Below are 27258 nucleotides of genomic sequence, written 5' to 3' on the forward strand. Positions count from 1 at the left end.
GTTGTTGTGTAGTAACACCCTCAGTGAAAAGAGTTAACCCAAGCCAGTGTAAAAGTGAACACTTATCAGTGTCCTAAAACAACACTATAAATGTTAGGTAGTTACACTGAGTGAAGACACTTCACACCATACAGAGTGAAATTCTAACACTATGGGTGTTATATTTTTAACACTACAATGGAGTTAAAATAATAACACTTTGCAAAGTGTTACTTTAACTCTAAACCAGTGAGAATTATATAAACACTGGAAAAGTGTTAACTTTAACACTATAGGAGTTGAATTAACACTGGAGATTTTGCTGTGTAGTTGTTAAGAAACGGGGTGAATTTTTAGGAGTGACGCAGTGTTTTGAGATGTGACAGATTTGAGACGTTTAGCGCAAATCTTGTGTAGTTAGTGTGTAGTGTAGTTTTGTTGTGTGTGTCAGAACAATGAGGCGACTGCTGAATGTTACAGGTGTTACAGCAGTGATACATCTCCTGTTGTCAGGCCTGCAGGTATCAGGCTGTTGTTCTCCTTCATCTCATAGTGGACAGAAATTATTTTTTTGGAGTGACACAAATGATTTGTGTGGCATCAAATTTGATGCAGAACAGCTGATTGTTCTGTAAATAGTTTGAAATGTTTATTGAAAAAAAAAATAGCCTTGGCTGCATTTAAAAAAAAAAAATAGCTGCAAAAAACTTTGTTTGCATAACTCAGTTACTTTTTTTGAAGAACTATATAAATAATTGCCCAACATTGGTCGTTATATACTGTATTCTGCAGACAGAGTTACAGGACTCTCTCTCAGACCACAGACTCATAATACAAGTCAGAGATTTAAAAAATACATTTTAAAAAAAAAAAAAAGAAAAAAAAGAAAGAAAGTTGTGTTTTCAAAATTGGAGTTCAAGTTATTTTTACTTCCAATAGTGTTAACATACTGCACAGGTCAATGACTAGAATTTTTTTAATTTTCATTGTAAGTGGGGCTAAAGCAGTTAATTAAAAGTCGTCTAACAAATGTAAATGCTGTAATTTGATTATTTTAATAAACCATGTGACTTGGCTGGATTAGATGCCGGCAGACTCCCTCATCGGCACCAACATTCCTAATGTAACAAGCCCGGTGTAGTTCTTCTGGCAAGAACTTGGTCACTTAAAACCAGTACAGCAGTAAAACATTTTACATGAGGTGGACAGTTTATTGGTTGGACGTGGAGCTGGGGTAATCCACAAAACCTTCTTGATTTGCGACTGCAGAGCAGGTACATGAATAGGCATGCTGCGGCTTGTTCGGTCTCACTCTTCTTCACAAGTTTATCCTCCTTTGGGCTCAGAGTCATTCACAGACCACCTTTTCTTCATCTGGAGTGTTAACAAGCTGTATAGAGCAGATCCTCGTACCCAGATTCTGCGATGGCCAAATTTAGAAAAGATTTTCTCATCAGTCCAGAACTTCTAAAGATGTGTTCTGTGTGGGCAAGGGCTTTCAATTATGGTGGTTTCAGGTGAATTTATGATGATGGAACTTTCAGGTGTCTGTATGATAAAGAGAAAGAGAGAAGTGTTTAGTCTGTGCATTATCAAGTCAAGTGTTTGCTTGACTCGTGAAACAAACAAACTTAGACTGGACACTTGTAGATGCACGAGGGGGCGACGGCTAAGCTGGGTTAGAACAGATCTAACCCAGGCAGCTGAAAAATCAAGCCACTGTTGCAGTCCCCAATCTGCAGTTGCTCTAATCAGGTCCCTTGAGCATGTTTACAGCCTGTTAGAGAAAATGCCCAGGGTCTCTGTGGCAGAATGAATGGCTGTAGTCAGCTCTTATCAGTCCAAAAGTTATGGCTGCGTAGTCCATATCTTTGGGTAAGCTTTCAAGTGGAGCGGAGTAGAGCTCGCTTTACACCCTGGGCTGTGTATCTGAACTGTGATCTTTTCCAAAACCTAAGTAGTTTTGTTGCTTAGACCTCCATGTATCAGACAATACAATAGAAATAGAGGTAGTCAGTAAGTGAAAGTACATTTAAAATCCATGCGTCAAACAAAATGTCTGTGTTGACAGTCATGTGGCCTAAATCTTTTTTTTGCATCGTTGTGGAAATTTGGGGATTTCTTGGGACTGTTATAAAAGCATACATCTTTTATAACTTTACGAAAACAAGAATTTGGTGCAAATGTTTGAATTTATTTTGGACATTCTCTAATCCGCACCGTGTCAGAATTATACACGCATGCTCCAATATATAGATCAACCACCCCTATTAATATTAATGTCACGGCGAGTGAGATGAGCCGTGTGGGAAATAAAGGAGGATCCAAAAGCAGGCACTTGTAAAGGGGTGAGGGTGGTTTATTAAATACGAAATAAATATAGACAAACAGCAAATGGAGCACGAACTAAACTAGACTGGAAACAACTAAACTACAGAGCACAAACCTGGACAAGAATGAGAACGAGCAGAGGAGAATGACAATGGACAGCAGGGAGAACACACGGGTGAGACATGGTGGATACACAGACGGACCAGCAACTACAAACACAGAAGACGCGACTTAAATACACACAGAGAAACACAGGGAGATTACACACAGGTGGGGAACACAGCTGGGAGTAATCAACAAGACGAGACAGAGGTAAAACTGAACACACACACACACACACACACACACACACACACACACACACACACTCACATGAGACGCAGACCTTCACAGTAAAACAGGAACAAGAAACCATCACACAAAGACGCAGACTCGACACTGAGAGACAGACAGAAAAAACAATATTGTTATTATTGTTTTATAGTATTGTTCTGTTTGTTCTTATCCTCCTGCTGCTAAACTAATTTCCCCTTGTGGGACAATAAAGAAATTGAATTGAAAATGACACATGGAACTAAACTAAACCTGCAAAAACATGACAACTCAAAATACTGGGTCAAACTGACCCAGAACCGTGACAATTAATGTAAATGTCCTTTAGCCAGTTGCACATCAACCAGGTGCTTTTCATATCCAAGAACCGTCTTATGGTTGGATGTTTGAACCCTCTTCTTGGCTGAACTGGTAAAGAGTCATTCGTCTCAAATTCTGTAGAATTTTAGCTTTAAATATCACACATACTTTACATACTACATACTAACATTTTCAGTAGCCTTTCTTGCCATGAAAATAAACCTGGATCTGTAATTTGGGACCGGTACATTAAAAAAAAAATAATAATAATACAGGGAGTGCAGAATTATTAGGCAAATGAGTATTTTGTCCACATCATCCTCTTCATGCATGTTGTCTTACTCCAAGCTGTATAGGCTCGAAAGCCTACTACCAATTAAGCATATTAGGTGATGTGCATCTCTGTAATGAGAAGGGGTGTGGTCTAATGACATCAACACCCTATATCAGGTGTGCATAATTATTAGGCAACGTCCTTTCCTTTGGCAAAATGGGTCAAAAGAAGGACTTGACAGGCTCAGAAAAGTCAAAAATAGTGAGATATCTTGCAGAGGGATGCAGCAGTCTCAAAATTGCAAAGCTTCTGAAGCGTGATCATCGAACAATCAAGCGTTTCATTCAAAATAGTCAACAGGGTCGCAAGAAGCGTGTGGAAAAACCAAGGCGCAAAATAACTGCCCATGAACTGAGAAAAGTCAGGTGCAGCTGCCAAGATGCCACTTGCCACCAGTTTGGCCATATTTCAGAGCTGCAACATCACTGGAGTGCCCAAAAGCACAAGGTGTGCAATACTCAGAGACATGGCCAAGGTAAGAAAGGCTGAAAGACGACCACCACTGAACAAGACACACAAGCTGAAACGTCAAGACTGGGCCAAGAAATATCTCAAGACTGGTTTTTCTAAGGTTTTATGGACTGATGAAATGAGAGTGAGTATTGATGGGCCAGATGGATGGGCCCGTGGCTGGATTGGTAAAGGGCAGAGAGCTCCAGTCCTACTCAGACGCCAGCAAGGTGGAGGTGGAGTACTGGTTTGGGCTGGTATCATCAAAGATGAGCTTGTGGGGCCTTTTCGGGTTGAGGATGGAGTCAAGCTCAACTCCCAGTCCTACTGCCAGTTTCTGGAAGACACCTCTTCAAGCAGTGGTACAGGAAGAAGTCTGCATCCTTCAAGAAAACATGATTTTCATGCAGGACAATGCTCCATCACACGCGTCCAAGTACTCCACAGCGTGGCTGGCAAGAAAGGGTATAAAAGAAGAAAAACTAATGACATGGCCTCCTTGTTCACCTGATCTGAACCCCATTGAGAACCTGTGGTCCATCATCAAATGTGAGATTTACAAGGAGGGAAAACAGTACACCTCTCTGAACAGTGTCTGGGAGGCTGTGGTTGCTGCTGCACGCAATGTTGATGGCGAACAGATCAAAACACTGACAGAATCCATGGATGGCAGGCTTTTGAGTGTCCTTGCAAAGAAAGGTGGCTATATTGGTCACTGATTTGTTTTTGTTTTGTTTTTGAATGTCAGAAATGTATATTTGTGAATGTGGAGATGTTATATTGGTTTCACTGGTAAAAATAAATAATTGAAATGGGTATATATTTCTTTTTTGTTAAGTTGCCTAATAATTATGCACAGTAATAGTCACCTGCACACACAGATATCCCCCTAAAATAGCTAAAACTAAAAACAAACTAAAGACTACTTCCAAAAACATTCAGCTTTGATATTAATGAGTTTTTTGGGTTCATTGAGAACATGGTTGTTGTTCAATAATAACATTATTCCTCAAAAATGCAACTTGCCTAATAATTCTGCACTCCCTGTATGTCCCATATTTGTACAGACACTAGTAAAAAACTTGCAAAAGGGATAATTTCTGAATGGTGTATTACTGAATTTCCCAATGCAAAAACAGGTAATTTCTTTTCAACATAAAATTGTTAGCCACAAAAAAAATAAAAAGAAGAAAGAAAATCACTTTTCTTTTCAGCTCCTTGCAAAAGAAATTTATCCCAGTGAACTGTGTGTTTCTTCCCAGCAGAGAGAAGTCCAGTATGGAGCACACAAACAGACCTGGATTTTTTTTTTTTTTTTTTTCAAGAGCTGTTGGAAAAGAACATTTTAGTAGCTACAACTTGATGCCTTCTGACAAAAAAGCAAACTTATTATTAAATCGGTCATGTGAAACATTAAGTCTTTTAAAGGCACCGTTTATGAAAGTAGTAGTATAGTAAAAAATTACCATTAATAAAATGGAACCCTCTCCAATGTCGCTGCGAAATGTGTTACGCTAAAAAGAGAAGAAAATAATACTGTTAAAGCAAAAACACGCTGACCAGGGTTTAACACAAAGTGGACTCTCCACAAATGTTAAGAAACAGACAAATCACTTCTGTTGTTCTTATTACTGAAATTCATTAGCAAATAAGACTATAATAAAGAATTAAGAATCAGTCACAAATAGCTGAGTTGAAAACATTTCAAAGTATATTAAAAATTATATTAAAAAAAGAGACAATGTCCTAAGTAAACACGAGCTGTTACACTGTGGTTGAAAGGTTTGTCACTGAAATCTGAGTTTGTTTGCACCTTTACTTTCCATTATCTGCATTTGTCATTCAAAATCTAGTTTAAACTTCATTCCATCTAGCACAGCGACTAGGCTTTCATGAAAATCCTTTCATAAATATTTGTGATATGATGTGATATTCAGATCCCCCCTTCGTAGCTTAGCAAAGTCGCACTGAAACATTTGACAGATTTTCGAGCGCCGTGCACATAAAATCGTTTCGAGGTCAGTAAACACAACCAGAATTCATACATAAGGCACACGGGATTATAAGGGGCTCTGTCGATTTTCAGAAAATATCAAAGGATTGATTTTAAGCGTGCCGTATTTTCCAAACAACACGGTAATAACGACGGCCCGCTAGCATGCGCTACCATATTCTATTTTACCCATATTCTATCGCGATATTTCATTTTCTTATCGTTGCCCAACATTACACCGGTATTACCGTGAACGGTATGATATGGCCCAGCCCTACCCTTGTATCCTTTAAGCCACAGGTATCACACACATGGAGAAGTTCCAGATTTCTGACGTTTTACTGTATTGTCATAGCTTTTCACAATTTTTTCTACTGATAAAGACCTTGCTATCATAATACACAAAACAAATTAGATAAGAGTTCAATAATAACCATTAAAAAAACAAAACATCAAATTTCCTCCTTTTCAGTATTACTGTAAATTTCAATTCCACAAAGGAAGACTGTTTATTTGAAAAACTGGAATTTTTTGTGAATTTATGGGAATTATTCTCCTTTTTTCTGTAATTTTACACATTTATCCATGCTGGAAGATTTCTTTCATGTACTATAGCAGCATTTGTTTATGATTTAGAAAAACTGAGAGAATACTGTTGAAACTGCACTATTTTTATATTAAATATGGATTAAATGTGTAGTTGGACATCCTTACATCGCTGCTTTAAGCAACAATCACATCTGAGCTCCCACTCACCTCATTACTCCTTTGAAGCCTCTGCGTGTACATGTAAAAAGCCGCCACCCAAAGGAAGTTGGTGAAGGTAAGGACACCGATTATAATGTGTAGGACTGTTTAAGAAGAGATTGAATATCTATTAAGTTCAAAATAACAGTCCCTTGATAACACATATTTATGCATGAATAAAAATTGTTGGGCTACTAAGAAACTTGTGCTCTAACAGAAAAGGCTCCAAAAAAGGGCCTAGTAAACTTTTTATATTTAACTATACTATGTCTATATTTAATAGATATAGTACACACTGTATAGTTGTGCTTTTTTAAAGCGCTAAAATATGGTGCAAAATCTCCAAAAGTGGATTCTGATCATCTGAACATAGCATTTGTGGGAGAAACTGTCTTTCCCTTTTCACGTAGATGGCCTCCTTGACTCCACCCTCAAACCAGCGTTCCTCCCTGTCCAGGATGTTACATCCTCATCATTGAAAGAGTGTCCACTGGCCTGTAGGTGTAAAGACTGCAGAGTCCTGGCCTGACGAGGTGGCTCTCCTGTGTTGTGCCATCCTCTTCGCCAGAGATTGTTTGGTTTCCCCGATGTATAAATCCTGATAATCCTCCTGCACTTAACAGCGTACACCATGTTACTCTGTGTCGGGGACTCGATCCTTGGGGTGGACCAATTTCTGGCGCAGCGTGTTTTGGGGTTTAAAAGCCACAGAGACCCGGTGTTTAGATAAAATGCATCTCAACTTCTCCAATACTCCTGACACGTACGGGATCACTGCAGGTTTTTGCTTTGGCAGGACGCTACGTCCAGATGAACAGAATCAACTTTTGGTGATTTACTTACCTGGATGATTGAGCATGCATCAAGTGCAAAATTCTGTAATTAGTTTTATTATTTAAAAAAATATATTTTTAGTTTAAGAATTTGATTTTTATTTTTTTTTCCCCAAAGTGGGGGATAGCTTTTTGAATTCACCAGTTTCATTAAAGCATGTTTGGTACTACAACAAAATTGTCCATATACATTTTACTGAAGTAAGAAAAAGTTATGAATAAAAAAAGCTTACTGCGCTCTTTTTTTTCAGCACCTATGGAAGAAAGGAAAGACTGTATGAGAGCAATGCAATTGAACACATTACATCAGAGCAAAAACAAAAAAAAGTCAGGAAAAACTATACTAGTAATATAGTATAACTATGAACTACATTCTTTGTTTATTTCAGTATCAAAAGTATTTTTTTTTAAAACTTACTTTCGCCCTGCAATGTTTCTGTGAAAGAAAGAAAAGACTGTATAAGTACAACAGCAAAAAACCCTTTTTAAGCCGAGTACAGCATCAAGACAGTTAAACTTGTGGGACATTGTTGTGGTCAGGAAAGTAGCAGAGGAGGTTGTTAGTCATTTTCAGCTGCTTTGGTGTTAATGAAATCCACAATGCACTAGAGGGGCAACAATGAGACAAAAAGGAATGGTTGTACAGCTGGAGGACACTGACCTTTTTCCCTCCTTATCTTTTCTGACTGCTTTTCGCTAGTTTTGCATTTGACTGGGGCCAGTGTCATTACTGGTAGCGTGATGGGATGCCTGAACCCTACAGAGGTCACACAGATAGTCCAGAAGGTTTTCCGTCTCTCCCAGCACAGTTTCAAGAGCATAGAGGAGATTCTAGGACAGGTAGTTACTCTGAGAGCTCGACAGGATTTTAGAAGGTCCTTAACCCATCAGCGTGACCGGTATCTGCTCCTTTGTGCAAGGAGGAACAAGATGAGCACTGCTAGGCTACATAATGATCTCGAGCAGGCCACTGGTGTGAATGTCTCTAACCAAACAATCAGAAACAGACTTCATGGTCTGAGGGCCCGAATTTGCCATAAAATACCAGAACTGGCAGGTTCACCACTGGCGCCCTGTATTTTTCACCAATGAGAGCAGGTTTTAGGGTCTTGTTCACGAGTGAGTGGAGAGGAAACTGAGAGACTGACAAACGCATTGGGGTGGTGTCCACAGTGATGCAGACGCTGTACCAGTCTGTCATGGTGAGAGACAGAGAGCTGAGCACAAAAATGAAGCTGTCAATTTACCCGCCAATCTACGTTCCCACCCTCACCTCCGGTCACGAGCTCTGGGTAGTGTTAAGGTTCAAAATATTGGGGATGGAGACAAGAGAAAAAAACCACAATAACAACACTGGTCCGGCCGGGTTAAGTCAAACGATGATTTTAATGAACACACGCGTGGGAGATGGACACCGTATGCAGACAGCCTCAGATCTCAAAATGGTGGAGCATTGATCAAACTCTTATAGCCTCTGGTGCCCCCACCTTATCATAAAAAGCCTAAACATTCACATGCTTTCTCTCACACGGCGCCTAAGCTACGACCTTGGCTCCCTGTTTATCTGCTCCTGCTGAGATGGGGCAGAAAACTCCAGTATATTCTGTTCTCTTCTAATCAGACAAATAAGGCGATGACTCTCTGCGAACAGTATTTCTTATAACATCATAAAACAATATCATTCATCCACAATAAATCAGCAGTCTAATGTAATGCAAATCAGTTTAACGAATGCAATAGTTATCAGCTTCTTCTAATTCAGGAGAATAATGCAAACTAAGACTACATAATAATTCACAATCTTTAGTTAGGGGTATAACATGGCATAAAATAATATTATAATCTAACAGTAGTAAAAATAATAATGATGGATTGCATTTATATAGTGCTTTTCGGGGCCCTCAAAGCGCTTTACAATGCCACTATTCATTCACTCTCACATGCACACACTGGTGGAGGCAGCTACAGTTGTAGCCACAGCTGCCCTGGGGCAGACTGACAGAAGCGAGGCTGCCATATTGCGCCATCGGCCCCTCTGGCCAACACCAGTAGGCGGTAGGTGAAGTGTCTTACCCAAGGACACAACGACCGAGACTGTCCGAGCCGGGGCTCGAACCGGCAACCTTCCGGTTACAGTAGTGACCATAAGAACTGAACTGCAGATACAAGTGGCAGAAATGGTCTTTCGCTGAAGGGTGGCTGGCAGCTCAGTGTAGAGCCACTACTCCTCCACGTCAAAAGGAGTTGAGATGGTTTGCGTATCTGATTAGGATGCCTCCTGTGAGGTATTCCAGGCATGTCCCACTGGAAGTAGGCCCGGGGCAGACCCAGGACACACTGCAGAGATTATTTCTCTTGGTGGCCTGGTAACGCCTCTGTGTTCCCTGGATAAGATGGAGGAGGTGACTGGGGAGAGGGATGTCTGGAGCTGTCTCCATAGGCTGTTGTCCCTGTGACCGGCGCCTACACTGGTGCAGTGGGCCTGGGTTCTTCCTGATGCAAAACAATACCTGCCTTTGTCAGGTATGTTACTGCAAACTGCTGAGTACAATTTAAGCACACCATCAACACGGAAAATAAATGATCAATAATCCATTTTAATAGCAGAAGTCTGTATGCCAACAATATAACGGAATATCTAAATGAGTTGACAAATCCATTTGGAATTCTTGCCATTTCTGAAACATGGATCAATGCAGAGAAAGGACTGGACTTTGGACTGGAGGGATATGAAGTGAATTTTGTAAATAGAAGGAACAAGAGTGGAGGGGGAGTAGCTGTGTATGTGGATAAAAACCTAAATTACAAGGTGGTAGAAAGTATGACAACTGTAATTGATAATTTACTAGAATGTATAACAATTGAAATTTGTAAGGAAAAAGAGAAAAATGTAATAATTAGCTGTATATATAGAACACCTGGCTCTAGTATTCAAGTATATAATGACTTCATAAAGGAAATATTCTCTAAAACAAATCAAAAAGTTATGTTTATCTGTGGTGATTTTAATATTGACCTGTTGAATCCGAAAAAGCATAAAATGACCGACGAATTCCTAAACACTATGTACAGTTTGAGTTTACATCCTAAAATAACCAGGCCTAGCAGAATTACACCACATTGTGCCACCTTACTTGACAATATGGAAAACAACATTGTGAGCGGAATATTAAGTAATGACATCAGTGATCACCTACCAGTTTTTGCAGTTTATGACACTAATTATAAGAAAAATCAGCATGAAGAACAACTGAGATACAGACGTGTAAGGACAGAAGAAACTATGAATGCACTTACGAACGATCTATTAAATCAGGACTGGGACAATGTGTACAAAGAAGCTGATATTGATATTGCATATGGCATATTTTTAAGAATATTCATGGAGTTGTACGATAAAAACTGTCCAACAATAAAATACAACAGAAAGCACAAATATTCAGATAGACCATGGATCACTAAGGGTTTACAAAACGCATGTAAAAAGAAAAATACACTCTATAGGGAATTCCTAAAACAAAGAACAAAAGATGCTGAAAATAAATATAAAAAAAATACAAAAATAAGTTGACCAATATTATACGTGTATGTAGAAAGGAGCATTATAGTAATATATTGAACAACAATAAACATAATATGAAGGGAATATGGGATGTTTTAAACGGTATCATTAAAAATAATTCTGGACAACAAAGTTATCCTCAATACTTTATCGACAATGGCAATATTATGGAAAACACTGCTGATAAGGTCAACAGCTTTAATCATTATTTTGTAAATATTGGACCAAAACTGGCAGAACAAATTCCTGAGTCACTGCCATCAGTAGACTGTAGTGAAAACCTGATTGATAGGAACCCTAACTCAATGTTCCTCACAGCAGTGGAGGAAAAAGAAATAATTGGCATTGTACACATGTGTAAATATAAAACATCTACTGATTGTAATGATATTGACATGAAAATCGTCAAGAAGGTCATTGAAGGAATTGTAGGACCTCTAACATATATTTGCAACTTATCATTTCAGACGGGAAAAGTGCCAAACAAAATGAAAATAGCTAAAGTTGTGCCGCTGTATAAAACCGGGGATAGACGCCACTTCACAAATTACAGGCCTGTTTCTTTACTACCACAATTCTCCAAAATCCTAGAAAACCTGTTTAATAAACGATTAGACAAATTCTTAGATGAATATAAATTACTCTGACAGTCAATGTGGATTCAGATCAAAAAGATCAACATCTCTGGCATTAATCGAATCAATTGAGGAGATTACGAATGCTATAGATCAGAAACAGTATGCAGCTGGAGTATTTCTGGATCTCAAGAAAGCATTCGACACAATCAATCATGACATATTAATTAATAAACTGGAACGGTACGGGATCAGGGGGGGTTGTACTGCAATGGGTGAAAAATTATTTAGGTGACAGGAAACAATTTGTGAAGCTGGGTGTCCATTCCTCATCATGCTTGGACATTGCTTGTGGTGTTCCACAAGGCTCTGTACTGGGTCCAAAATTATTTATTATTTATATAAATGATATTTGTAAGGCATCTGATATATTAAAATTAGTATTATTTGCAGATGACACAAATATTTTTTGTTCTGGGGGGAATCTAAAGGAGCTGCTGGATACAATTACTTCAGAAATGTGCAAAATTTAAAAAATGGTTTAACAGGAACAAACTATCGCTAAATCTAAGTAAAACTAAAATTATCTTATTTGGGAATTCCCTTAGAAATGCACAAGTGCAGATGCATTTAGATGGTGTGGAAATTGAAGGAGTACTTGAACATAAGTTTCTTGGTGTGATTATAGATGATAAATTAAACTGGAAGTCTCATATAAATCCTATACATAACAAAATTTCAAGAAGTGTCTCAATCTTGAGTAAAGTAAAACACATTCTGGACCACAAATCACTCCACATTCTCCATTGTTCCCTGATTGCACCGTATTTGAATTACTGTGCAGAGGTGTGGGGCAATACTTACAAATGTTCGCTATCATCAATCTTTATATTGCAAAAAAGGGCCATAAGGATAATCCATACAACTGGTTACAGAGATCATACAAATCCACTATTCTTAAAATCAAAAATTCTAAAATTCACAGATCTGGTTCATTTTCTCACTGCACAAATTATATATAAAGCAATAAATAACCTGCTTCCTGACAATATTCTAAAAATGTTTTCTAAAAGGGAACGGGGATACAATTTGAGGGGGGAATTAAATTTAAAACATCCTCGTATCCTTACAACATTAAAAAGTTTCTGCATCTCTGTGTGTGGAGTGAAGCTGTGGAACAGACCAAGTAAAGATATGAAGCAATGTCCAAGCATGGTGCAGTTTAAAAAGCGGTTTAAGGATATGGTTTTTACAGGGTACAGGGAAAAGGTAGAGATTTGATAGGGTGTTCTTGTCTAATATTTTCATGTGCGTGCGTCTCTCTCTCTCTCTCTCTCTCTCTCTCACACTCACACACACACACACAATGAAATTGCAAGGAGGTATTTCTGTAGTCTATTGATACTAGATAGTGGAAAAGGGGTGGGATTAAATAAGCTTATGCTTCTTCCTGCTCCTTTTTGAACATGAAAGTTATTTGGAGTTGTGGCTACTCATTTTCCTTTGTTCATTTGTCTCTTTTAATTCTATTTTGTTGTACTTTTTCAACATGTTCAAAATAAAGATTCAATCAATGGTGCTGCAATGAAATTTCAGCAAAACAGACTGCTGTATCATATTTTACTTTGATTTTCAGGCCTACTTTGAATTCAGCCCTCTGTAGGTTGTCCATTCATTCCTGACACATTATCCAGTTCTTGTCAGTATAAATTTCCAACAAAAATCTTCCCCTTTGTGATCTTAAGGAAAAAATCATATTGCTAAATTTTTTTCAGCAGTGTTTGATAGTCAGAATTTTTATTGTTGTTGTTTTTAAACTTTGAGACATTCCAACAATCAAGAATGACAACACAACAGATTGGTGCAGCATAGAGTTTTGCATAGCAAATTTCTGGTGCTGACAGGGGCAGTGAAAAAAAGTGCATAAGGTATGAAACTGCTGGTCTTTCAGATTAAAGAGACTTTCAAATAAAGTAATTTCATTAGCAAAATTCAGGAAAATATCTTTTAAAAATGAAGAAGAAAACATTATGGGCGATCATGGCTCAAGAGTTGGGAGTTCGCCTTGTAATCGGAAGGTTGTCGGTTCAAGCCCCGGGCTTGGACAGTCTCGGTCGTTGTGTCCTTGGGCAAGACACTTCACCCGTCGCCTACTGGTGGTGGTCAGAGGGCCCGGTGGCGCCAGTGTCCGGCAGCCTCGCCTCTGTCAGTGCTTCTGTGGTTGGTGTTGTAGTAGTACAGGCTGTTGGTGTTGTCGTTTTTGCTGCTGATGTTGGTGGTGGATTGAGTAAACATAATAAATTTAAGGTGGTTTAATAAATGTAATCACAGGGATTTTAAAGGTACAGAAAACTTAAGTATTTAGAGTTTGTCATACATTAATTATGTTAGTGGTCATAAAAATACATTTTGGGGGAAATTTCAGACAGTTTCCAAATTAATTATTAAAATTCTAAATCACTGGGTGATATAACAGGTTGGTGTGAGAACTTCAGAAACTGCCTGAGATTTTCCTGTGTACCCGTCTGTAGGGACCACACAGAGGACCTTTCTGTGAAGGGCTGCACACTGACCAGTACATTTAAAACATGACACCGTTTTACAAATGACTATTTGTAAATTTTCTATTACAAAATGTTTATTTAGCTGCTTTACAACAGTTTGGTGTTCTCTAGCTCAAAACACAGAAAAGCTTACTTGCAAAATACTGAAATGTTTCAAAATGTTAATCTTAACAGATAAAGCTTAGGAAATATGATCAAATATGTATTTCGTCCATGTGTGAAACTCAAAGTTTCTTTAAAAGTCAGAATATTTACATAAAACAAAAACAAAATAAAATAAAAAACTTAGGTTTCTTTAAACATTTTTCTTGAATATACCTCTGTTAGCGTGAATTGTTATACGTTGTCATTTTTATGCTTGCCAACTCTGATGAAAGAATTCCACTGTCCCCCTCACACACACACACACACACACAGAAGTACACACATACACACACACAATGCCTTGTCTTAGAACCACGTGGGCGTTGCTTTGCTGTGATGTGTTTTGTGTGAACTGTTTCTCAATAAAAAGCAGCGAGAGGAGGCCAGATTTGGGGCACCTAATCAGAAAGTGCAAGTGAAACGATCGATCGCTTTTGCCTTGTTTTGTTTTTTTTCACGGGAATAAGTCCTGGATACAGCAGGGTCTGAGTTTAGACCCAACAACCTCCATTGGATGGAGTCTGACTGCTTTTAATCTCATTTTTGGGCAAAGAATAGAAAGACAGCAGCAGCTGCCAAGCACTGAAAAAAAATGTCATTTTTTTTTTCCATCTGCTAAACGGCAATTTCCAAAATAGAAAAACAAATATTCATCTTTTCCAATAAAATGGAAAATATAAGTCGCACTGTATGTGTGTGCATCCTCTTTTAGAAATGAAAAGAAATTTCTTGTTCAGTCAAACACGGAGAACACACTTTGTTGTCGTTGTTTTTCTGCTTTTAATGGCTAATCTTGATCAAATATAAAGTTTATCGCTGTATGATGGTCAACTGGGTATTTTTAGGAATTTTTTTTTTTTTTTAAAGTAAATTTCTAGGATCTGACATCAGCTAGAAGCAAAACACACACATGCACTGTTTCAGCATTAATAAATAAAATGTGTTTCCTACCTGGGTTGGGAGAATCTCGCTTACACACTTTTTCTAAACAAAAAAGAAAAAAAGAGAAAAATATGGAGACAAGCAAAGTTGTGAATTTTAAAGTCAACACACTGTAAAACATCCCAGTCACACATTGTTTAAAACCAAAACAACACAACAGAAAATGTGGATGTAGGTTTCAGTACCTGTACACACATCTCCACACTGGCAGACACAATAGCAGCATGGACACACATGCTTACAATGACGTAAATACAAAGCGCCGACCCGACGCATCAGAATTGTGAGATGTCGGCTTTCTCATCCGACGGCACGAACGCAGACACGCTGTCGGGGCTGAAACCCGACATGTCACAGATTCTGATGCTGCAGGTTTCATCACTCTCCAACCAAAGTTCACTGAACCAGCAGCAAAAGAAGATCAAAACTACGCTTCACATTTGATAAACATCGTCTGTGTACTTCGAGGACAGTTTCCCATCTCAAATTTCTGTTTTCTGCATTATTTGCTTGCTTATTATGCACTAGTCTACTGTTGTGTACAGCACTGCACTGCTGTTTTGTTTGTTCAAAAATTACCTGTGACAAGAAAGTTTAAAGAAATGTAAACTTTTTAAAATTATACCAAATTGCAAATCTCTTAGCTATGTCTCTGATAACACCTCTAACTTTGCTCAGCAGCATCAGGTAATGTTCATATGCTGAGTTCAGTTTCAACTGCAGAATATTTTTAGGGTTATCTGCTATTTAAAAAAAAAAAAAAAAAAAAAAAAAAAAAAAAACCCACAACAGGCCAGGAAAATCACCTTCATGTTTTTTCTGTTTCATCCTCAGTTACTACAAAGGCATCTGCTGTGATGGTTACACCTTTGATAAAGTCTCACAAGTGTCAGTAGTGATACGTGATCAGAATTATAATATTTCTGACTGTCTGAGGCAAAAATTTCCCCGATTGAAATCGAATTGAAACCTTGTGAATGGGAATCGAATCGGTCATAGAAATCAGTGACCATACCCAGACCTGTGTGTGTGTACTTACCGTACACTTTACAGACGTCTTCTGCAGTGGGTTTTTGTGATCCTCCATTTGTTTTATCTTTGGTGAAAAAGAAGAAAAACATTAGCAGTAAGAACCAGAAGTTCATTTTAGGTTTATTGTAGGAGATCCACATTTTACGGTTTGAGGAAGACCTGCTCCTTTTCTTTCTCTGAATTTCTAAAACGTCTAAGCTCGTTACAACAGTCGGTGTCACAGTGTTGCTTCTCACAAAGACATTCAAGCAGCAAGTCTTTAAATTAACCACAGCTGAATGTTAGACAAGTATCAAAATGAGGCGATACCTCGTAGATGCTTGGCTATATTTGTCAAGCACATGAAGTGGTAGAAAGGGACACTGATGTTCTCATCCGCCTCGTTACATGGCGGTTTATAGTCCTGCAGGACAAACAACATGTTTATCAGATATAATCCTTGTTTAACCTGAGCAGGAAAAAACAAACAAAACTTGAAGAAGAAGAGATTTTTTTTCCTTGCCATGTTATTCTCGTCCTTAAAACACTCCCGTAGAAAGCAGGTATTTTCTTTTTTGTTATCACAGTCTTCGGCTTCCATTAAACTACATACAATGATGTCCTGCAATGAAAGAAGGGCACATTTATCATTAACCAAATATAAGTCACTCCAACATAAACTTAAATACATTTTCTAGTTTTTAAAACAACGTTTCACAAAGTTACCTCAGACTTGTTCATTATTTTGACAGGAATATTCTCTGGCAGCTCACTTGATGCGTTTGCCTTCCAAGTACAGAGAGATGGTAAAGAAGCAAAAGACATCATTAGTTATATATTTGTTTATTATTAGTGAGTGATCATCACAACTAAAACTGCAACATGTCCAAAGAGAGTTAAATATACAAACACACAAATCTGCTGGGGTTAGAGGCTCCCAGAGGGCTGCAGGTTGTCAAAAGCCTGATCCCAAAACCCAAATCGGATTTATATCATCCTCATATTACCTTTTATCTTAGCAGCCTTGTCATCCAGCATTAGAGATCAGCCTATTAAGAAATTATAATAATTAGGGAAAAGAACATGTTTTTTCTTACCAATCCTTTTTTTGTGAAGTGGTCCATACAACCTGCTTCTGATGGCTCGATCGGGATTACCTGGTAGACAAAAGGTTGTTTAATTAGACGGACAGAATTACCACCATATGATGAACATAACTTGTATAACACTATATAAACTAAACTAATGCAGATGTAAATTTAAGGAGGACAGGCTACCAAAAAAATTACTAATGAGTACTTTAGGTCTCATAGCTTTTTAATAAAACCAGAAGTTACAGTAATCAACAAAACATTAAAACTAAAAACATTCGCGCGCCTCTCGAAACTATTAAGTTCGGATCACCAAGACCACATTTTACAGCACTTATATAAAAGCAAATAGAGTAAAACTGCAAAGAGAACACTCACACTTAAAAGCAACAGGCAGAGAAAACAGCCGTGTGACGTCATGATGCCCTCTGTGATCTTTGCAAACTACAGTGAAACAAAAAAAGCAGGAGAAATGTCACGATCTGGTACAGGGATTCAAACGCAGAGCGGTAAGGTATCTCCAAGGTGTAGTTTATTTACAGTGCCAGTGCAATATATGTACAGTGAAGGGATCCAAAACTCCGGGGGAATCACAGGATAACTCGCTCACGTCTTCTTCGCTCACACTCACACACGTTCCCGCAGCAGGGAGGTCGCAGGTCCCGGGGGGAGATCTGAGGCAGACGAGAAGGCTGGTCACCAACTAATCACGAATATGAAGCACAAGAGCTGTGAGAACACTAACGTTAGGGGTACAATCATCCAGCGACGAGAGGATCTGTGTTCCAGCCTCAAATAGTGCTCCCGGTGATGATGGGTGAGTGTTGTCAGGTGTGTGTGTGGGCCAAGGGCAGGAGCCCACAGTGAGCTCCGTCCAGGCAGAGAGGGAGGGAACAAAAACAGCAATTGTAGCCTTGTGGGGCCGACCGGGCAGGCACGGAGACCATGACAAGAAAGGTATATTATGGACACAGACACACAGAAGATTTAAAAAACAAAACAAAACCTGATTACAAACACCATATGGCTGTAGTAACAGATCTTTGTGTACACCCACATAAGAGTAAAATTAAGAAGGGAATGTCTGCAGGAATCGACTCAGTGGATTTCATTACTGGAAAAGTTGCTGCCTCATTGGTAGTTAGACAGACGGCAATAAGAATAACTGAGATAATCATCAAACCATTCCCTTTCTACAACCATTAGTAAACGAGACCCACTGGTTTTGTTTAATCATAAAACTTGTTTCCCTGGCCAGTGGTTTGCAAATGCACGCCCCGCGAGTTCACATTTTAAACGACTTCCATTTAGAAAGTCGTTGAGAGAATGAATAGGATTTGATGCGCCATACAAAATCCATTATGCAAACCAACTGCCTTTGAGGATGCTGATTTCATGAAAGTTAACCGTAATCAGTAGCGGGTTTTGATATGGGCGACATTGGGCGGTTGCCCAGGGCGGCATCATGGTGGGGGGGCGGCATCACGGGCATCGCCAAAAAAAAAAAAAAAAAAAAAAAAAAAAAAAAAAAAAAGTTGCTCATACTCATGCTGCCCTGACATCATGCCAGCGCATCTTGGGGATGGCATGATGGTTTTCTATAGCTCATTTGCGGGGAGTAAGGGCGCCCTCTGCGAGGTGCGCCTGCTGCACATGGAGGAGAGGGCGGGGCGGCGGGGGATCCTCCATGTGGCTGACCAACCCGCAAAATAAAACAAAATAAAAACAAACCAAACATGAAAACACCAGACATCATGATACAGACTTATAATTTGCACTGATGTTTCTTCGATATTCTATACGCGAAAAGTGAGCGCGAGAGCCCTCGGTGCGCCTGCTCGCTGCTGAAGTCAAAGTAAACTTTGTCATCTCCGCTACAGACAGTCCAGTATATAGAGACGAGACGACGAGGCTCCAGTTACAGCAGTGCAAGTAAAAGAACAATAAATATAAGAAGAATAACAAAATAAATATACACTTCAGGACTAGAGGTAAAGGGATCAATAACAATTTAAAATTTATAATTTACAGTTTGATGATTTAAAGTCTCACACACAACCTGTCTTGACTTGAATCCTGGGTTGTGCGAAATCCCAGAAATAAACCCTAGACAAAACATATCTGTGAACTAAGGTGCAGGTCTGTTAGGTTATGTTGTGGTCAATGTTCCCTCTAATTTTTCACGTGTGTGAGTGAACACACAAACTCCCTGAGCGTCCCTTGGACCGCTGTGAGCGACATCAGACATGTGCACTGTGGTCACGCCGGCATCGAATCCATCGAAGTTTCATGGTTTATTAAAATAATCAAATTACAGCATTTACATTTATGTTAGACTACTTTTAATTAACTGCTTTAGCCCCACTTACAATGAAAATTATAAAAAAAATAAAAATAAAAATCTTGTTCATGACCTGTGTAGCATGTTAACACTATTGGAAGTAAAAATAACTTGAACTCCAATTTTGAAAACAATTTTCTTTTCTTTCTTTCTTTCTTTTTTTTTTTTTATAAAGCTCTGACTTGTATAATGAGTCTGTGGTCTGGAAGAGAGTCTGTAACTCTGTCTGCAAAATACAGTAAATACTGACCAATGTTGGGCAATTAATTATATAGTTACTTCTTCAAAAAAGTAACTAAGTTTGGCAAACAAAGTTTTTTGCAGCTATTTTTTTTTTTTAAATGCAGCCAAGGCGTTTTTAAATAAACATTTCAAACTATTTACAGAACAATCAGCTGTTCTGCATCAAATCTGATGCCACACAAATTATTTGTGCCGCTCCAAAAAATAATTTCTGTCCACTATGAGATGAAGGAGAACATCAGCCTGATACCTGCAGGCCTGACAACAGGAGATGTATCACTGCTGTAACACCTGTAACATTCAGCAGTCGCCTCATTGTTCTGACACACACACACAACACTATTGACTACACTACACACTAACTACACAAGATTTGCGCTTAACGTCGCAAATCTCTCACATCTCAAACACGCCGTCACTCCTAAAACTTCCCCCCTTCCTAAACAACTAAATGCCACGTTGCTAAATGCCAATATCATTTTTTGATTGGTCGACATGGTACTTTCTTGGACGAATAGGAAAGGAAGAGGGGGTGGGGTTTGTTTTTGCTCACAGGCTTTCGAGCCTTTTCTCTTATAAAACGCAGATTTAACCGTTTCTTCCCGCAGTAAATATAAACAACAACAGTATTCAGGAAGAAAAACCAAACATCGCATATTTTTTTTTATCATAACTCTGGTTTTACATGGCCTATCAACACAATTTAAAAACTGGTGTAAAGTTCACACTTTTTCCCATCGGTTGTTCCATCTGTCCTGCTCACATCTCCAATGGTTGTACACGTTGTCATTAACATTGCTTCACTCCACATCAGCCGCTTTGCTCGCTAAAACACCGGTGTCAGCACATAAGGACGCTGTCATAGCCTGTCAACCACGTTGATTGGCTGTGTATATACGAATGTGAATCGCATTATTGGCTGGACTATGGGATAAGGTGGCATCAGTGGCGTGCACAGACATTTTGGGGGGCAAGTGCTCCAGGGGGAAAAAAGGGCACTTTTTGCATATGTGGAAAACCTTTTCTTTTTATAATAAAAAAATCGCACAGGTTAAATGCAATTTGACTTTTATTTCAAAACATTCTCTAAAAATCAAAAATCACACCACAAAAAGATAAAATCTGTATCCAACTCTAAACTATATACATACATATTCTCAAGTGTCCATTAAATGGAGTGTACTGCTCTAAAGAAGCATCCTTCTTGGTGCCATGTCTTTGTAGATGTTGATGACCTCGTTGTAATTGATCTCCACATCTTTCTCAATGGCCAACAAGAGGAGATCAGACAACCTTTCTTCTCCACACAAACTTCTTAGTTTATTTTTAGCTTTGAAAAGGATCTTTCAACTGTCGCAGTTGTCACTGGTAGTGTTGCGTAGATCTGAATCATTTTGACAAAGGCAGGAAAGATCAGCTGGCCATTGTTTTCCCTCAGTATCAGAAATATTTCTCTGAGGTCTTTTGAACTAAAGCTGGAGTGGAAGACCTTTAATTCTGTTTTGAGCTGGTCCTCATCTTCTCCATAGAATTCACAGAGGATGTGGACAGCTTCAATGGCTTCTGGGTTTGGTGGGCCTACCCAGTTAGCATGCACAGTTAAGGGCTGGAAGGACTGAATGATTCTGGCCGTTGGGCTTCCAGTATTGTCCCCTTTGAACCTCCTGTTCAGTTCCCCAGTCATGATGTCCAGAAAGGTGAAATATACACCACTCCTGAAATATGCCTCCACTGACTCAAACTGAGCACCTACTTGAGACACTGTGGTGCTGTGTTGGAAACGCACTGGAACTTTCCGCTTTCTCTCCTGACCAGGCACCACGGTAGGTACTGGAATGTTGAAACTCTCTGCCTTCTCTGATGCACATCTAAATATCTCTCCAAATTTCTCCTCAGACCTCATGGTTTGCAATGTGTGAAGCACACCATCAATTACCTTGTAGGCAGTGGAATGGTCCAACCCTTCTTCCTGCAGAGAATCTGATGCCAAAGCAGTGACTTCGAATACTGGTGTGGTGATTTCCATGCAGAGAATGAACATAAAATTAATGGCATTTCTGTACATCTGAGCATCACCTTGGGCCAGGTTAGGTGGGTCACTGTCACTGATGTCATCAAGGAGCATCAAAATGGCTTTCAAATTTATCTGAAGTGCCTTCAGTGCTTTTTCCCTGCAAGCCCATCGAGTATCTGACAGCTACTGGAGCTCCATAACACGCTGTCCAGGAAAGAGAGACTCCTGAAATTTGACCAAGGCAGCATGACGCTTTGGGGAGCCTGAGCAAAAGGCATACAATTTCTCCACCAAGTTGAAAAATGTCACAAAATGCTTGCTGGACTTTGATGCCTCCACTAGTACCAAATTGAGGCAATGGGCTTTGCAGTGCACATAGAGGGCCTTCTCATTGTGTGCACGGATTCTAGCTTGGAGACCTTTATACATGCCACTCATGTTGGCTGCTCCATCATAGCCTTGACCATACATGTTCTTCATCTCTAGGCCATTCTTTTGCAGAAGCAAGAACACTGTATTCTCCAGCTCCTGGCCTGTAGTTGTATCAACATTGCACACTTCGATGAATCTCTCCTTTATTTGCATATGATGAAAATATCGCACAACAAATGACACTTGCTCTTTGTGTGAAACATCAGAGGTTTCATCAAGTAGAATGGAATACATTTCAGCCTCTTTTATTTCACGTTGTATCTCCTTCCTGATGTAAGTTCCTAGTGCTGCAATGATGTCATTTTGACTTCTGTTGGAAAGCAGTGACACCTGGGGCCTTGTCTTGGTGGCTTTAACTGTGGCAATTTTTTCCAAATGCATTTTCAGCACACTATCGTAGCAGGAAAATACATTGACTAATTCACGAAAATTGCCACGGTTATCACTGGACTCACTCTCATCATGACCTCGGAATGCTTGTCCCTGACGTCCAAGATACACTGTTAGGTCAATTAATCTTGTCAGGATTTCTTTGTTTGTCTGCCTCTCTCGCTCTCTAACTTCCACCCCTTTTACGTCTGAAACATCAAATGCAGACTGAAGGGCCTTTTTCTGGAAATTGATCCATCTAACCATGCTTGTCATGTGCATCTCTGCGCTGGAGTGTTGTTTGATTTTTTCAAGAGCAGTACTCCACTTTCTGATGCCATCAGTTGTCCAGGCTGTTCTGCTTTTATATTTTTCATCCGAGAGGAAAAGCCGACAACTAAAACAATGCATTGAATTAGCAGTGGGTGAGTATTCCAGCCACACATTAGCAGAAAACCACTGTTTTTGGAATGATCTCCCCTCAGTTTTTGGGTAAGGTACTGTATATCAGGCTGACATGGGCCCACATTGCAGCACATTGAAACGTATCTGTCATTGCGCTTTATTTTAAATGTATGGATGTGTGTTGGATCTGTTGGGTATTGTAAAGCTGCTAACTTTGACATTATGTGATCGATCTGTTCTTCCTCATTGTGGTCTTCAGAGAGCACTACATCAGTGTCTGTAGGCCTAACTGAACCTGTTGCTGCATTGGTCGCGGCTTCATCTGTTTCTATATCTCCCTCTTCTGCAATGCTGGTAGATGGCATAGAGCTGCTTCCCTGCTGTGACTGACTACAATGGAACAATAATAATAATAACAGTATTATTATTTATCATAATAATAAGCTTAAACAGATAGTTTTAATAATAACCCATACTGCAAGTCTTGTAACATAGAAATAACTTTCGTAGGTACAAAATAATAGTTAGCTCAATGCCTGCTGATTAAGTTCATTAAAAACTAAGTGTGAACAGCTTTTAAGATTTTTCAATAGAATTAACTGCAAGGAGCAGGTTACATTAAAACATTAAAATAGAACCTGACTCTGCCCTTGACTCTGACCTTTCATCTTCATTTTCCTTTGCTTTCATCCAGGAGAGCAGAGAACTGCTTCCCTGGGCTGCCTGTTGTAGATCCCTTTCTTTCTCCTTTCTCAGCCTCTCTTTCCTAGGCATTATGCTTGCTGAAATTAGTAAATAAATAGACCAAAATGTATGAGAACGAATAAGACTGACTGTGGTCATTACAAGAACAGGGCAGAATGGTCGTTTTCACAGGCAATTGGGAACTGCCTATTTTTCCTTTAGCAAATTAATGTGTTAATGTTGCCAATATGTTACACCAAAAAAAATTAACATGTCTAACCAGTGCTTCTCAAAACTTTTAACATGCACCACCCCCAACACCGTACCCTTCAAACTACCAATAACAACGTCACTGTTCTGTCACAATCAGGTCACAACACAGTGCGTAAATGTCTGCGAGCATCGCTGAGTCAGTAACAACCAGTTAGGCTAAAGACTGCATCTTTAGACAGTTGGACGGTGTTCTAACTTTCTCACAGGAGACACCTACTAAAGACAGTCAAAGACATTAATTTCAATCTTACCAAAGTAGGACAGTAGTTGACGTTAGTTATGGAAAGGCTAATCCACAAAAACGGAGAAACGTCCATAATTCTATTATTCATAATCATGTCAAGGTTTTAGGTTTTTCTGCAGTTCCATCTCTAAAAAGTGTGATGTCTTCCCGTCACTGACTTCAGTTTGAAAACTTTGTATTTATTCACAGATTTCCGTGAGATCATCCTAAAATTTGTAACGAAAAATGGGCTCAAAAGAGCCCTCTGCCTAACGGCATGTAGCCTATAGCATAACGTGATATTTTCAATAGTGTATGCAAAAAGGTCGGAATTGATGGAGAGTGGGGGTTGCCTAAATGGTTTAGGTTACATTTTAAATGTGTCGTTTTTTTGTTTATCCATATGGATGGATGGAGGGGGCAAGCTGGCAAAGTTTGTCATGTGCAGTTTCTGACAGGCTACTTCACAACAAAACAATTGCAGGTTGGTCTTAGAGGGCAAACAGAATAATTTCACTCGATTCATGGGTTACCTGACTGGTTGGGAAGGGAAAGAGCTGCCGTGTTGTCCGCCGTGGCTCCCAGTCGCTATAGTTAGCCTACTATGCCTACTCCAAGTAGTCCTATGTCATGCCGCTACTACACGCCTCACAACAAATGAACTGCAAGCGTGTTCACGTGACACGGTGACAGTGAAAAAGCGACAGGGTTCGGGTGTCTTTGAAGAAGGGGCACAAATCAAGCCATTATTTTCACACCTTTTAAAATCGCGCAGCTTTAAAAAAAAAAAAAAAATCACGTCTTTCAAAAGGGCACTTTTTTGGACTGAGGGCAAAAGGACAAGTGCTTCAGCACCACCTCGTCTCTATCTGTGCACGCCAGTGGGTGGCATCGTTCCCATATGGGAGCAGCCAGTCACTTACTGAGTAACACAGCAAAACAGAATCGTTAAAGTATTAATTTTAATTTCAATTCAGGTTAGATTTTTTTTTTGTGCACAATGCAGAATTTCTGTGCGCAGAGACGTGTCAGCAGCGCGCAATTGCGCATGTGCGCAGCTTAGAGGGAACATTGGTTGTGGTGATCCTCGGGTTGGGGGATTTGTGTTCATACTGGAGTGCAAAATTAAAATCAATGGAAGATGGACAAGAAAAGTTCAAAGCCATCAGGTGCTCAGTTTAGAAAAAAGAAAAGAGGAGGAAACGAGCAAAAGATACAGGTAAGCAGATGTGTGATTGGATAATGGCAGGTCATCCTGAAACAATCAGAACATTTTATTAATCCCTAAAGAAATTATATGGGTTACACTTGGTCCAAGAAGGAATTGTAAAAATAGTAACAGTAACAGACTAAAGTCCAAACATTATATTATGTTACAGGTTTTAGACATTTAAGAAATAGCACTAATATATACAGATATCTCAGTTATGAATATCAAGGATTAACAGAGGTGATTATAAATAATTATCAAGAATATTAAAGAGAAGAAAAGGAGGAAGGGAGTGTTCACCAGGGTGCCAAACAGGCAAGGACCGCCACTGACTGTAATGTCAGCAGTTAATAAACACGAGAGATTAAAAACAAGCTAAGATGACACAGTCAATATCTGAGGCCTTCTTACCCTCCCAGCATACCATCTCAGGGCGGATCTAGCTACAATAACACTGACTATGAATTCCCATAGGCTGTGTCCCAATTCAGGGGCCGCAGCATCCGGGTTGTCCGAAGACCAAGAGGACCGGAAGTGTGAGGCTATGAAATGGAACCGTTCAGCCTTTAGGAGTTTATTAAACGCAGCCATCTGCTCCTTGCTCCCTAAAATATAACAGGACATTGGAGTCCATCTCACACTTCAGTTCAATCAGTTTTCTGTTTGACGTTTATTCAGCTGTGTGAAAACTGGAACTTTAATTTCAGCAAAACCGATTTAATCAAGGACAAATAAAACACTGAAAAAAGCCAAACAATAACATTTTTGTGACTTATATATTGTGCTTAACCCAAGTAGCGAAAGATCACGGAGGTCTGAAAACAATGTTCCGGGAGTCCGATGTTCTCGGTGGCTCTAATGAGCCTTAAACCCCGGGTCCCCTATTGAGCTGGTATGGAGGACCACAAGAGCCACGCGCATCGAAATAAAAAAAAATTGTGCTTAAATAATGAATTGTAGAATAAAATCTGCATTTGTAAATTCATTTTTGAATTCCAATTTAATAAACTGATTTTTAAAATGCTTTTTAAGTCTTCATTTCAAAAACCTTTTTTGAATTGCACTTTAATAAACTGCATTTCAAAATCCATTTCCCTTTCCTGTTCGCTCAGGGATTAACATGTGGATTAGCAGTTGGATTAACAACTTCATTTTAAAAATCCTGCTGCTATTCAAAGGAGCTACTCAAGGAGCTCTGATTGGTTGGTCAGACACAGGCTGTCTGCCAGCCTGGATTTTTCTAGCTCATAGCTTCGCCCTGCTAAGAAGCGTGTGTGCTTGTACAAAGGCCGTTCAGCCTCGGGATTTACACTTGGCTCGACACGGATATGTGAAGAATGAAGGGACCCTGCAGCGAAACGAAGAGCACAACCTCTGACTGAGTGCCTGTTTATGCAGTCTGACCACCTGTGAAGGTAACGTGCTAACATGGCTAACGCTAGCATCACCGCACGTAGCCCCGTTATTTTAAGGTCATCTTAGCTCATGAAAGTTTTACGTCGCAGCTGTACGAGCTCGCTACGTGTTCTCTAAGCTGCTGTGCTCTTCACAAATAAAGCTGGAAGAGGCTCACACTATTAGAACCAGCACTGAGGCCTGTTACATTTATACAGTGTTAGAGCAACAGCTGCAGCCTACAGCCTTTAAACTAGTGATTAAAATGCTGACAGTAAACTCGTCAGTCCAGATGTTACCACATTACTTTGTGATACTTAAGAGTTAAAACAACTGAGACAGGCTGATTAAAACAACATCTGTCAGTTCTCACATTTAATATATCAAGACTGGAGATCACACTACTGATTTCAGTTCATTTAATATGCGAGTGCACAGATTCATTCTCAACTGGACATAAACGATGATCAAAGGTTGTAT

General features: G+C 39.3%; 1 protein-coding gene and 1 long non-coding RNA gene across 4 annotated transcripts in view; one reads left to right on the forward strand and one right to left on the reverse strand.

Moving 5' to 3' along the window:
- Positions 1-949: 949 nt before the first annotated feature.
- Positions 950-27258, reverse strand: part of LOC120736874 — a 34477-nt gene continuing 8168 nt past the window's right edge. Inside the window, exons 2-13 of one of the 3 annotated variants that reach the window (XM_040037238.1) lie at positions 17568-17633; positions 17199-17255; positions 16825-16890; positions 16622-16720; positions 16429-16522; positions 16127-16183; positions 15097-15129; positions 7719-7736; positions 7534-7554; positions 6477-6571; positions 5194-5241; positions 950-1527 (exon numbers count right to left, since the gene is read on the reverse strand). In XM_040037238.1, the coding sequence (XP_039893172.1) occupies positions 1447-1527; positions 5194-5241; positions 6477-6571; positions 7534-7554; positions 7719-7736; positions 15097-15129; positions 16127-16183; positions 16429-16522; positions 16622-16720; positions 16825-16890; positions 17199-17255; positions 17568-17633 (735 nt within the window). In that variant the 3' untranslated portion in view covers positions 950-1446. Of the gene's footprint in view, positions 1528-4703; positions 5055-5193; positions 5242-6476; positions 6572-7533; positions 7555-7718; positions 7737-15096; positions 15130-16126; positions 16184-16428; positions 16523-16621; positions 16721-16824; positions 16891-17195; positions 17256-17567; positions 17634-27258 lie in introns of those variants that run through there. The other 2 variants (XM_040037237.1, XM_040037239.1) reach the window with 2 other exon arrangements.
- Positions 17405-18184, forward strand: LOC120736882. Its single transcript, XR_005696631.1, has 2 exons — positions 17405-17663; positions 18147-18184. It is a non-coding gene; the product is annotated as an uncharacterized LOC120736882 (long non-coding RNA).

Source organism: Simochromis diagramma, unplaced genomic scaffold, assembly GCF_900408965.1.
Source record: "Simochromis diagramma unplaced genomic scaffold, fSimDia1.1 OVJJ01000516.1, whole genome shotgun sequence".
Taxonomy (NCBI): Eukaryota; Metazoa; Chordata; class Actinopteri; order Cichliformes; family Cichlidae; genus Simochromis; species Simochromis diagramma.